Below are 14,358 nucleotides of genomic sequence, written 5' to 3' on the forward strand. Positions count from 1 at the left end.
AGGGCTTGGTCCGGAGATCCTCTAGTCTGTGGCCATTGTGGTCGGTGGCTAAATCACGCCCCCCATAGCTTCAAAGTTAAATAGAGAGATAAGCCTGTAGGAGCCACACAGCTCTGGGGGTTTGCCCTGCTTAGGAATGACTACTACTACTATGGTAGCCAATCTTGGGTCTTCTGGCACTCGCCTGTCATTTAACGCTGTTTGGAAAAAAAGATTTAATCGGTTTAGCCACTTTATCTGCCACACATTTATAGAGATCAGCAGGCAATCAATTTGGGCCAGTCGCCTTTCTGGACTGCAGATCCGGAATGGCCCCTATTATCTCTTCGGCTGTTAGATCCCTGTCTATTTCTTCCCTATCTTCCGTTGAGAGTTCCGGAAGGTAGAGGTCTTTTAACAGTTCTGCACTGTCCTCTACAGTTCTACAAGTGACCGACTGGCATAGTGTATCGTAAGTTGCTAAGGTCTCGGCTATGTCCATATCGGACCTGCATATAGAGCCATCAGACTTCCGCTCTTCTAGACCCAGTTACAGTCTCTGTCCCTCCTCTCCAGCCACGCTATCAATTTGTTAGCCTTATCGCCCATGTCATAGAGCTGCTTCTGAAGGCATTCGCATGGGATCAGGCTGCGTTTTTCTCTAATTCTTTAAGCTCCTTTTGCTGGAGCTGCAGCATATGTCCAAGGGCAGAGTCAGGTGTCCTCTCTCCCTATCTGTCCATCAATTTCTGTAACTTCCTGTTCGAGCTTTTCATATCTAGCTTGTCGTTCTTTTCTCTTGCTCCCAGATATCGCCTGGATGTGACCCCCGGCCACCACTTTATCCACCTCCCACGGGGTACAGTGGGAACTAACCGAGCCCGCGTTATCGTCATAGTATTGTTCCGTCCATGTGTATAATGCCTGTCGGGCCCGGAGTAATACCTCTACTGGTGAATGGTCCAATTTGCCACTTGCTCTATGAAACTCTTGAAACAGACCCAAACGTACACATTGTGTAAAAATATAATCGAGGCACGACCCACTACTGTGTGCTGCCAAAATGTGTTTACTGCCTAACATTTGGATTAGGCACCCTCCATAGGTCTGTTAGTCCCATCGCCTCTACAAATGCTCACAGATGTTCGGGCCCGGTGGCTCTACTAGAGATCGTAGCTATATCCATATCCAGGGATATTGTGGTATTCATGTCTCTACCCACAGTTAAAACTCCTTTTGGGCATATTAAGCAGTATTTTGTTAAGCTCCGGAAGCTTCAGTGTTATATAAATAGAACGTAGATTAAGAGCTCGGCCCTCCCATTTCCCAGTTTGCGCCACATATCTGCCTGCGGGGTCTTTCCAAGCGCGGTCTGGCAAGAAGACCGTCACATTTTTAGTAGAATCGCCACTCCTGGAGCATAATGTAAATCCCAGGTGGGCCAGTAGAGTGTATCTAAATCCATTGAGTGCTAAATATTGGTTACCATGTAGATGCGTCTCCTGGAGTAATACCAAGTCTGGGGACTGTTGACGTAAGTACTGTAGGACCATGGTGCACTTGATTGTATTGCCTAAGCAATTGACGTCCCACGTCAAGAGCTTCATTGCAGTTATAGATCAGGTTGCCACTCCATAACTAGGGCAGACTATAACTCTCTCCTGTCTCACCGCCCTTCCTTCCCCCTGCTTCTCTGTGTCTGAATATTGAATACCTTGTGTACTGATGTCCCCATAGCCAAGTCAAACATAGCATAGAACTTACATGACAAAACAATACAGACACAAATCTCAGTTAACACCCCCTCACCCTGCTACCGTGCACTGTAGGTTTAAAACTACCGCCCCACAAATGCGTTGTGGCATTATCATTGGGTGTTCCAAATTTGTGCTATATGCCAGCCTCAAGCCTGAGGCAATCTCTGGTGTAGCGTGGTAGTGTCCAGAGATAAGAAAGGGGAGGGACCCCCAAAAAAGTGGAAAAATGTTCACTAAAACAAACTCTCACCTGATTTTGACTTTTAATTGTCAGGTGTGAAGTTTCTAGTTTAAAAGCAAGGGGTATAGTAGAGCATGTTAATGAATCTCTATATCACTTTAAAAAAGGTCGACATGTTTCTGTCCCATCTTGCCCAGCCGGGTCTGAGGGACATTCGTCAGGACAAACACACAGAATTAGAAAAATATTAGAAGAATATATGTATGTGCACACAATTTGTGTGGTATAAAGTGATTTGGTTATCACTCAGTATCCAAAAAGGCTTGTTGCACCTGTAATAAAAGGAAACATTAAGGAGTATGGGGGTACGCTATAGCACTCATTAAATAGGCTCATTTAGCTCACATCAAATATACTCAGTTAGAGGTATATGTTACAATGCCTTATTGTTGCATTAATGTGGATTGTAAAATACTTAGGAAAAAACAATCATGTTGTGTTACAAGGGAAGCGACATTTAGACGGGACTTGTAGATTTATTTCTCTCAGATGGAGGAATGGGAGAATTTCTGTATCAACAAACTATAGCACACTCCTTAATAATCACTGTGATTGTTGTCTTAAAAGAGGTTATGTTGATCGCCAAGAAAACGGTGTAGTGGCTAATGTTATTAATCTGTCATATAGGAGATGGAAAGGTCTCATTTAATCGTTCTGTATCTGGATTGCGTTATTTGTGTAAATCACTGAGGCATTGCTGTAAAGATTTATTTAAGTTACACTACATCGTAAGGGTTGTGAAAGAATTTAGATACCGTGAGAAATTCAATTACCTGAGTTGGAAAATAAACTTGTCACAGGAGCGTAGGATTTTCAGATCCTGAGCTAAAACAAAAAAGATTTTTAAAGACTCGTTTTAACCCCTTCACTGCTGGCCCGTTTCCGCCCCTGTGCGGTAAACAAACGAACAGGGGCGGGCCATGACGAACCCCAGCCGTCATCAGCACACGAGCACCGTAGTGCATGACGGCTGGGGTTCGTCATCAGCATGGAAGGGGTTAACTTTACCGTGTTGTTCCTGAAGTGTCTTAGTTTGAAATGCTCAAAATGCAAACCGAACCACACTTTCTATAGATCCAGAGCATTTACCACTTCCGGTGTAGACGATGAATGTGGCTCCTTGGAAATAAAAGAAAAGTCTGGTGTCCTCTGGAGCATTGGTTACTATTAATCATTGTATGAGTAACCACAGTACAAGCACAGCATTTTGAGGAACAAACCATATTTGTGCCTTGTTGCACAAGAAGGTCTAACTTTCAGTGGTGGACAATATTTATATTTCACGTATGGTTGAGAGCTAAACTTGCTTTTACTAAATCTGCCATTCTGTCACAAAATCAACCTTGGCACAGAGTAACTCCTTTTGTGGCCATACCAGTAATGTTCATAGCAATTGTACTGCATTAGCAGAGCCTTTCTTTTCCTCTTCTGCTACAGACCCTCCATCCCTACAAGTCAGAGGCTCAACAGGTGGCAAGTTAGGAGGTAAGATGGTAGAATGATGGGTCTGTTAGAACAGGCCCACTAACCTTTTTGCTTTCTAAGATTCTGAATTCTCAGATAGTTAAGGCACTCACAATGAATGAGAAAACGTTAAGCCTAGAGGACATCAGAAAAGCCGTCCTCCCACTGCATAAAACCCTTCTCTCGACTTCCATGGAGGAATTACATGTAAAATAAAGTCATTAGTATGCTTTTTCATAATGTGTTCTGAAAAAAGATCTGAGGAGCTGCTGATGTTCTTAGCTAGGGCCTAATTAATAGTAGACCTTTCAGCAATTTGATTCAGCACTGAGCTCTGATGAAGAACTTCCTAGCGGCAACCAGTGCCTCCAGGTTCTCTGAAGAGAGTTAGAAGTATTTGTAAGGTAAACTTCCCTTGAGCTATGTGCTGAAAGTGACTGTTGGTAGGAAGCGGCTCCACCCCATTCCCTATTGGCAGGACACAGATGAGAACTTCCTAAAGCTGATGGAGCAAGTCTGAAAAACAGACTTTGTAAGTCCAAGCTGCGACCACTGTGATAAATGAACATCCTAGGTTCTATAATCTGATGGGTCCTCTGAATTGAATCATTCCTTCTAATAGTAAGTAGGGTTGTGGTAATATGCATGGACAATGTGAAGGCTGTTATCCATATAAGCAGTGGTGGCACCCACTTCCCGGCAACTGTACAGGCGTCTTCACCCTGCACGCAAATTATCCAATCTCTTGGGATCGCTAAGACTTTCATTACTCCTTTGCCTCTCATCTGTACAGAAAGACTGTGGTAAGGCTGGTGTGCTTTTTTTTTCTCTGCTTATATTGTACAAAAACCAGTGGTTTCAAAAATCGTATTGTCCAGGGATTGTCATTTTTGTGAATTCTTTTCCATAGATTATGGTTAACATTTCAGTGACTTGTTGATTTTACCCAGTTTAAGGCCTTTATGTAAGCATTCTCGTTTTGTTTGTTTTCTCCTTTTTTCTTAGAACTGATAGAATGAGTCTCCGGAAACAAACTCCAAGTGACTTCTTGAAACAGATCATCGGAAGACCAGTGGTGGTAAAATTGAACTCAGGAGTTGATTATCGAGGTAGGTTTTTAAAATGTGTTGCACTTCTTGTTCAGTAGGCAACAATACTACATTGATATTTGATGCAGAGCTGTACTGTCAGCCTTTTTTTCTCTCCGTTAATGTTTTAGTGTCATTTGCCTTACAATTTTTGTGCTAAAAAACGATTGCCAAAGTGAGCATGCCAGACCATTTTTGTCAAGATATCCTTTGTTTTTTTAATTAATTTTGCTATGCGTATGTGGACATACATAGGCAGTTCTAAGGTCAGAAGGCTGTAGTCTGGTCTCCAGCACACCGTTTTCACTATGAGAACATAAAGTATCTAATCTGGAGGTACCACAAAATAGTGCCCAATAAAGAACCCATGCCACAATCCCTGGCTTCTGTACTTGGAGATTACAATGAGAATAGGATTGATTGTAGCAACAAAATTTAGCATTATGCTCCAGCCCCGGATTGGTAGTGACTTTTTACGGTTAACCATTGTGTGTCTAAAATCAGTGATCCAGAGGCACCGTCCTGCACGTCATGTCTGATACTATACCCAACCCATTCCTTATGTGGTTCTATAGTTTGTGGTTAAAGAGAATCCTGGAACGAAGAACTACATTCACTGTTGGTGGAATTCTCTGTTGGCCTTGCTTAATACTAGAGAATTATTTAGTTGAGGCACCTCTTCAGTAGAGTTAATTGTCTTCTGAGTGTTTCCTGTCACTTAGAAAGCGTATTAATTGACTGTTAACCCCTTAAGTGCTGCCTCGGTGCATTGGCCGACGGCAGCACTACCTCCCCAGTGCTGCGCACGACCATTGGACGTCCATTCAGCACTAGTTCCAATGGACAGCGCAGCACTGGGGAGGAATGTTTAATAGCATCTATGAGGTTAAGATGACAGAATACCTGGGTTTTCTTATATTTATTGAATTTGCTTTATCAGTCATTAAATCTGTTTTTTTAAAACTATTTATTGGTTTACAACAAAAGGACAACTTAGCCAGCAAGTGCTTGCATCTAAACAATAGTTGTGTGGTATAGAGTTAACTGGATAACTCCAAACTGTCACTGGCGATCAGTCATTTCATACAAAAAGCTGTCAACTGTGGAGCTGGTAAACCAGGGTCAGGTTTCAGCATTGGCTTGGCATTCTTGATTCTGGGCAGATCACTTAATCTCCCCGTGCCTACAAAAATGAATGGGTCCTTGTGCAAAGGAACTGGTGCTAATGTAAAGCACTCCAATACCTTCAGGCGGTGTTTGCGCTATGTAAAAACTGCACACAAAAAATCACATTGCTAGGCTGGATTACAGTAGTAAACATGATGAAATGCAATGCATCACCAACAAAATTAAAATAACTACTTTAGTCATGGACACTGAGGGCCAGGCAGACCTTGATGACACCAAGACTCAGCCTGGCTCCTTTGAGGAAAATGATGGTTTTTGTACGTTTACTGAATAAGAATCATGATTTTATTAAAGACAAGGAGGCTAGCAGTATGCATATTCCTGTTATTCACCACTTCAGAGCAGCAACATTAAAAGTTCCAACAGTGGAACTAAAACTACATTACAACTAAACAGAACACTCCAGTCCATATAAGTCCCTCAAGGTTCCATGTTCCTCTTTTTTTTGTCCTCTTCGTCTAAACCTCTTCTTACGCCTCGATTGTACAACCTTTCACTGATATGGGAGGAAGAAGAAAAAACAGACACAAATATATCCTTCTTCCCAAAATATAAAGTAACATCCAAGGCAATACAATTCCTTTAACTCTATACAAAAATTCACTCTTCAATTTAAACCAAAAAAATCACTTGGGTGGGTGAGGTGGAATAATGCAAACCCCCTTGTCTTTAATAAAATTATGATTCTTTATTCAGTAAACCTATAAGAATCAACATTTTATCGCATGGCAGGAGGCAAGCATTATACATGTTCAAAGTTTCTCAAAGTACAGTGTGAAATATGATCAATTTGTCTAAAATATAACCTCCTAAAAGTATCTGCATTAGCCCATTCCACTGCCCTAAAAATGTAATCTAACTTCCCTCCTGACAAAAAGTCTTACCTGCAATGGCACCCCTCACCTAGTGTGCTGTGTATTTTGACATATCAGTACCTGCTTCTCCCATACAGATCTCGCCTATCTTGCAATAATAGCATTTGTCGCAGTCTGAAAAGGCTTAACGTATGAAATCAATAACTGGTTCTCACTCCTTTTCTCCAGCATATGCAACTTGTATTTTTTCACACAATTTACCACACATAACTTTGGGATTTCCTTTCAAATTGAATAGAAGGTAGAACCTGACAAAGATTTTGTTCCTTTAAAAATTCTAAACAAAACTCGCAAAAGTTGGCAAACTTCTTTGACATGCATTCTCCTAACTTGTTATGTCACACCCGTTATGTTCATCTTCAGCAAACCGAAGACCCTCAACAGCTTAAAACTGCGAAGAGCAAAAACCCCTTCTTTCATCTCTAAACAATTGATATGATCTTCCCTCTGTCAGATTCCAAAAACCACCTGTCCCTTGTTCCAAACATGTTGCTCCCCAACCTGTTAAACTGGCATCTGTTTCCATTAAAAATTCTGATTGTACCCCAAAAATCGTTCGACCATTCCATGCTTCCAAATTCTCCATTCACCAACTCAAATCCTTGTTTTCCCCTTCAGACATAACCACACTGTCCCCATACCATAACACTTTTGCCATGGCACCTATCATGAACCTCTGTAGGGCCCTGTAATGCAAAGGGTCCGGAAATGTTTCCTGAATAGAAGATGACAGAAGCCCTCTCACACAAGCCAAATCTCTTAAAACTATCTGTTCGTTTCTCAACATTTTCCATATTTCCTCTTCTTTTCTTCTGAGGCGACCACAATTGACTCTTCAAGGTCTCTACTACAAAACCCCAAAAATGTAAGGTCTGTCCTGGTACAAACAGATTTCTATGCACTGACTAAGAATCCGAGAGGTTCCAATTGGCCCTTTACCAAACTCAAATGATGCTGCAATTCTTTCTTGCTTTGGTTCATTATCAATGTATCTTCGAGATATAGGACCAACCTTACTCCCTTTTCTCTTAAATAACCTACAATCTGAACTGTAATAGCTTTTGACTCTCTGGATGAATTGGGATTGTAAACTATGCATCTTTTAGATCCGACTTGATTAACCAATTCTCCTCCCAACAACATATCCCTTAAAAGATGGATACCCTCCATCTTGAAATGATTGTAGGTGACAAAACAGATTCAACGTTCTTAGATTTATGGCCGGTCTACACCCTTTGAAATATTGTACTCACTAACTTTATTGTTCTCGCCCACCTTCACTATTGCATTTTTTGCTAATGTTTGTGACACTTTTTGCAATACCACCCCTTTTAACTCCTAGTAAAAATTCAACTCTTGGCTCTACGGCCTGAAAGGGCATCCATTACAGATCTATTAAATAACCTTGTATCACAGAAATTACCCATGTCGTTAACTTTTTCCACTCTTCACTGAAAAACTTCACCCTCTCACTAGCCCATTGATAAATAGAACAAATATCTATCCTCCTACTCAACTTGATTTGATGCTGATCCTTGTCCACTGGCTCGCTTAGATCTTTTTCTTGGAACTCTACCCTTCTGGTTATAGAGTCCAGTGTAGTGAAGTTCCTATATTCCCAATAGGCTCGGCGCATTGGAATAACACAAATGATAGCTTAGACGTAGGACTGAGGTTGACTAGGTCTCTATTGAATATGTTAGACTTAATTGTGTGTGCCAGCTAGCTCGGAAGTCACTAGAAACTTTCTCGAGTAAATAAGAAGGCGTTTAGCTTTCCTGAATAGACAAGAAGGGATTAGCTTCTGACAACCATATCACATGACAACTTTGTTCCCCCTGCAATAAGAAATATATCTCTAGAGTCGCGTAAACAATAGATAGCTATTTTACTCAGTCAATCGTGCATGCTTCGTTTCACCAGGAATGCAGAGAAATAGAGAGACAGGCGTTTTCAATAAAAAGGGTTATTTATTGAGCAGTCTTCTTTCTCATGCAAGAGAAATGAATTGCCACAATTGCAATACTTGTCATAAAGTAAAGTGCGTACAGTAAAAGGAGTATTATGAAATAATACTGTAAAAGCATTTATATGGTTTCTAAGCCATAAGATACTTAAAATGAATAAAATGCATACAATGATAAAATAATGACTAAACGTACTCAACTGGTGTTTCTAAGATACGCCTACCCCAGTGTACCTAACCTAAGCCTAGTACAGGAAAGGACTAGATGAGTTACAGATTTTGCCAAGAATCTGAATCAAGAATTCTCTATGGGTCTAATCAGTTCCGTACCTTGGGTATAGAATGAAGGCGGTCTTGTATCTCTCTCTCAGGACTCGATCTCCCAGAAACCCGCATGGGTGACCGGAAAACACTGGAGCTGGATTTCTCGGCAAGAGAAAAGACAGCGTCTCTCTCAGTGCGTCAGCAAGGAGGGTCGGCTTCCTTCGGTACTCGTATCAGCTGGGCGTCGGGCAAGTCGATAGCTGATCTGCTCCAAACCACTGTGTGTTTGCTTAAGGCAGATGCTGGTATATTTATACCTGGAAGGTGCCGAGTTTGACGTAAGGTTGGACATAAGACGTCACTAAGAACTCGCAGTTCTTTCAGGACTCTCATGAGTTCTAGGACAAATCAAAACAGAAGCAGGGGAATTTCCCGGGCTGCTGGAGGCTTGATTTGTTTAAGAGCGCGTTTTACTTTCTAGGAGTCTATGGGAGTAGCCTTGCCGTATTTGGACTATATTGGCTGTGACGTAATATGGATATGATTCTTATGCCTTTATAGGGATATGATTTATTATAACCACACAAGAGCATAAATCTGGAATATCTAATTAGGGTCCTAGATACATTCACAACACCCACTCCACGTATAATGTCCATCATTACTAAATACTAAGCAATACTAAACATATAACAATGCATGTGTTTTCCAGCCCACCCCAAAATACATAGTTTGCTTTTGAAATGGTGTATACACGAAAAATGAGTATAATACTGTACGTTTTTCAAGCAGTGGTATCATTCAGAAATTGCATATTTTGTTCATTTTAGAATGTTGCCTGAATGAATCACGAAAATTACATTCATGAAATGGCTCTTAATACAGAAGAGAAGGTCGAGACCATTTCATCACATATTTATATAAGACTGTACATGTGCTAGAGGCTAAGTCAAAATATTGTCTCTAGGTATTTTTCTAAAAATAGAAATCTTGTTCTCTAAGAATAGTTCTACTTTAAGCAGAGTATCATGTGCCAAAAAAGGTAAATATTTTGGGAACTGGAGAAAAATAATTTTGTTTTCGGGAAGTAAAATAGTTCCAATGTTTTTAGAAGTTCTGTTTATCAAAACTGAAGGCCGAATTCAAAGTTCAGGGGACGCTGTGTGCTCGCTATTTCAAATATTATTCCCGTTGTTAGGAGAGAACATTATCTCGGATAGGCCGGCAAAAAATTTGTCTACAACAGTAGGTGAAAGTTGGGCCAACTCCGAAAAAGTCGAAATAGTGCATACATGCGATGCATTACCATCATCGGTGTTTAGATCAGCAATGGTCACGGAAGGTTGTACCTGTGTGCCGCTTTCATCTCGTACCTCACCGCCACCTAATCGTAATGGTGAGGTCTCAACGAATGCCGTCATCAGAATGGGTAGCCGCTGGGGACAACACGTTGCATGAGCCGTTACCGAACCAAGCAAAGCATCGACATCCATAGGTACTGCTGATGGAAGTGTGAGACAGACGTCTAACAAGCATTCTTCTCCGCAAAGCAACCATCTTAATACAGGTAGGATGCAATCTTGCCAGATTGGTCTGAATGAAAGAAACCAGGTAGTATTCAGATCTCTTAGCCGAGCCAGGCCGAGGACTTTAGTGATCCGCTCTCGGTATTGTACTGCTAGGATGTGTCTTCCATTGTAGTTTTGTCTGCCACTGGACTTGCCATATCGGAGCAGAAGGAACAAAAATAACATTCCTGCTACGAGTCCCAAGATGAGAGGCAGGCTGTTGAACACAGAATGCACAAAATTCGGGAAGATGTCAAGAACTGCATCGAAGGGTGTTAACAGTCCCGAAAAAATTGTCTTAAATACATGTGCGATGCCGCTGGTATCCGACATGTTTAAGGTTTGACTTCACATTTCTACAAAATGTACGGGGCAATTTGTCGATAATAATGCATGAATCTCTGCTGCTGTCCTTGCAACTTGCAGATCATACGTTTCTTTAGACTAGGTTAAAGGCACAGTTGTTTGTAAAAGAAAAGACTTAATTCTGCTTAAAGTATCAATTCGAATAGAAGAGATATTCAAAGAAGGCCATATTGCCGCCTCCATGTCTGGTTTGCTGTTTTGGATACAATACTTGCATACAACAAGTGACCATGGAAGTAACGCTCACGAGATAGGCTTTTCCTGGCACCATGCCACAACAGCTGTGATCACTTATTATAACGTAGCTGACGTTGGAAAGCTGTCTGAAAAAAAGCTCTATCTGTGTGCCTTGCTGGTGACTTGAAAGGTTATTTGAAGAACATTCGCAGGCTCCATGCAAGTTAATTCCTTGACCCAGAAGTGTACCGCTTAGTGACTTTTTACAGTTATTACCACTAAGAAATACTTCTTTCATGCCCCCACTCCAACATCTATGTGTATAAGGTAAATTCCAGGTTGTCTTGATGTATCCTTTACCCAACCTTTCATACAGGCCTGCTGGTATATACTTTTGGCAGTATTGAAATTGAAACGTTGTTATCGGGATTGTAATGGTGCCATGTATTATCCATTCAATGACCGGTCGTTCTGACATTGTCAATGGCAATTTTTCGAGTTTTTCAATGCTCAGCACCATATAGTCTGCCCCTCCCTTTGCCAAAGAGATTTGTCTATCAGTAAGGTTATAGATAGAAAATAATGACATTGTGTTTATTAGACGCCATGGCACGTTCTCTGAACGCAAATTTTGTAACGTCCAGCCTAACTGTACAATAGAACGTAATTGGGACTGGCCATGTTGTAACATTAGCATATTCTGTTCTATTATATGAATAGCAGAAGATACAATGCTTTCCAGTGAATAAATTCTGGAGGACAGTCGTTAACCCATTGTCCACTACAGAAAGTAATTTTTCCAAATTTATAGGATCAATTTCTGTATTTTTTCTGCAGTTTCAATTTGTGTTATTTTCCAAGCTTCATTGTAAGCTGCGTATATAACGGCGTATATGAAACGTTTTTGACGCTGTTTGCGAGGTCCCAGTAAGAAATCCTCGCAAGTCAGCACCTTCTTTAAGTAAAGTTAAGTGTTGCTTAATTTCGGTAAGTGTGGATCTCCGTAGCCATTCTAGGCATAGTTTTCCTACACTGTACGTTGTAACTATCCTTGGATGTTGTCTCTGGGAATATCTTGGGTCTGGCCTATTCAATTTGAACCCCTGTATTTTGTTCAGGAATCTATCTTGACAGTTATTAGTGTCTGTGGGCCAGATTAACCATTTGTTCCAATCAGTATTTGTTCTGTTTTGTTTTAAAATATTGGACACGTCTAACCCCTCATCTGTAGTGTTGTTTCCGTCAGGCATAGGCTTTGGTATAGACGGGTTATTTAAATCTTTGATCTTGGCTAGGCCAAGACATGTTGTTTGTTGAATGGTGTCATTCAGAAACATTATTTGTTCTGGGATCATGCAGGATCTGGACAATGATTCTAAACCTTGTACCTGCCATTCCTTTGTACCCCAGACAGTTTTTGTCTCAATGTTGTTTTTCCAAAATTCTAAACCGAATGTGGACATTTTTTCATGTAATTTTTCGGAATAAATCAGTTTAGTGTTTGTCAACATGTTTTTCATTCCTGTCTTATTTATAATTTTAAAATAAAACTTTTCTGGATCAGTGACATTAAACCCTGAGAAGTATGGGAATTTTGCATAAAACGTTTTCGAACTACCTTTTGGCGGAGTTGGACAATGTTCCCATTGATTATGACTGAACACATTTCTAGAATTAGCAGATTTATGCAAATAATGATGCCCAAAGTGATTGAAGCAATACATTTCTTCATAATTCGATGAACCCTGTAAATCGTGTTCTGTAAATTTTGCTGACATTTCTAAATCTGACTTCATATTATTAATATTTTCAAAGTCCCAATCATCAGAGAAAGTACTAGGTGATACAAAGTCACTTAAAGAAATCTTGAACTGATGTGGATATTTCAAGAGTTCAACCGGGCCATAGATTTCGTAATCAGTATTGTCCCATGCTACACCACCAGGTATAGGAATGGCTGTGATGTTCACTGATGATAGTTCTCTTTTTTTCAACGTGAGATGATCTGTGAGGTTTTAGAACCAAGTTGATGTTCTGACTTGCTGTGTCCATTGTACTGTATTTTCCATTAATCATTCTTCCCAGGCCTAAAACTAAGGTGAGCCAGAGCAGGAGGAAAAGTACACCTAACCCAATCCACAATTCAATCCATGGTGAAATCAGATACGTGTCTCTAAGTTGATGAAAGAGTTCTGTAATTTTGACTTAGAAAGTTTTGTTTGCTGGCTTGTCTCCATGTTCACTTGGATCATCGGAAAAGTAATCGAAATTGATAAAGTAGCCAGATGCAGTTCTGTCAATTGTTTGGATGGCATCAGGATTGTTATTAATCTTTGCAGTTGCTTCTTCCTTTTTCATGTTAGAATATTCTGAGGCTACATCATTGTAGACGGGTGTTTCTTGACGAACTGTTATTTGGGTTTCAAGAGGCACAAGTTCCATGGCTTTGTTGCATAGTCCTTTTTTTATTCACTGCAGGTTTATCAAATGTGATTAGTCTCTCAGTTTGAACCTCTTGGATTGTAGCAAGGTTTGGTCTTCTGCTACTTCTTGGGAGTCCACTGGGCCTACTACTTATTATTGGCCACATTATTGTGGTTTTACCAGGTCGATAGATACAACTCGGTTCTCCTTTTTACCAGCAAGCGGCGGTAGTACCACTGATCTTGTTCCGCTGATAGCTAAGACAGGTACTGCTTTTCTGTAAGAAGGCCCAAATTCCTTCTTCACCGCGATTTTTTTCTCTGACCAGATCCCCAATCTTTGGAATCCTGACAGGTCTTGCTGGGACAGGTGGTTTCTCTTCAGTGTTTGTTGGCTTTAGTTTTGTGTTACTTAGACTTCTTGTTTCATTCAAGTTCTGTAAAACAGCCAAACGATCTTTGATATCAAAAGTTTTTTGTTCTACAACAGAAGTCTGACTATCGAGGTCTTCGTTAATCATTCTTTTACCAAACAAAAGTTCATACGGAGTGATTCCACCCAGAGAATTTCTTGGCAGATTGTTAAGACTATGTTGGACACTTATTAGATGTTTGACACACCCATCACCCGAACCGAATAACTTTGCTGTTATAGATCGCTATATGTCTTGGTTTTTCCCCTCCACTACCGTTCTACCCTCAGGCTGGAAGTGGATTAGAGTACCACAATGCCCATGCTGGTCATGGCCTCTTTGTAAGCTCGAGAGCTAAACGCAGGACCCTGGTCAGAATGTAGCATGCCACTTGCGTATATGCCATAATAGACTCGCACATCATTCGATAACAGTTCTTGCGTCAGCCGAGTGCTGGGGTCATATTCTAATTGAATCTTGACTGAGTAGTTGTGGGACTGCATACGTTGGTTCGAATGCATGCATGTAGACAGTCTAATGCTGTCTAACAGAGGTGTCTGGGCTGGACTGGCTGTGCTATTGTCAGTGT

General features: G+C 40.8%; 1 protein-coding gene across 2 annotated transcripts in view; it reads left to right on the top strand.

Moving 5' to 3' along the window:
- LSM6 (LSM6 homolog, U6 small nuclear RNA and mRNA degradation associated) overlaps positions 1-14,358 on the top strand; it is an 84,633-nt gene that overhangs the window by 11,032 nt on the left and 59,243 nt on the right. The window contains exons 1-2 of one of the 2 annotated variants that reach the window (XM_086962265.1): positions 3,440-3,462; positions 4,447-4,550. In XM_086962265.1, coding sequence (XP_086818391.1) covers positions 4,457-4,550 — 94 coding nt within the window. In that variant the 5' untranslated portion in view covers positions 3,440-3,462; positions 4,447-4,456. Of the gene's footprint in view, positions 1-3,439; positions 3,463-4,446; positions 4,551-14,358 lie in introns of those variants that run through there. The other variant, XM_086962264.1, reaches the window with a different exon arrangement.

This window comes from Lissotriton vulgaris, chromosome 3_1 (assembly GCF_964263255.1).
Source record: "Lissotriton vulgaris chromosome 3_1, aLisVul1.2, whole genome shotgun sequence".
Taxonomy (NCBI): domain Eukaryota; kingdom Metazoa; phylum Chordata; class Amphibia; order Caudata; family Salamandridae; genus Lissotriton; species Lissotriton vulgaris.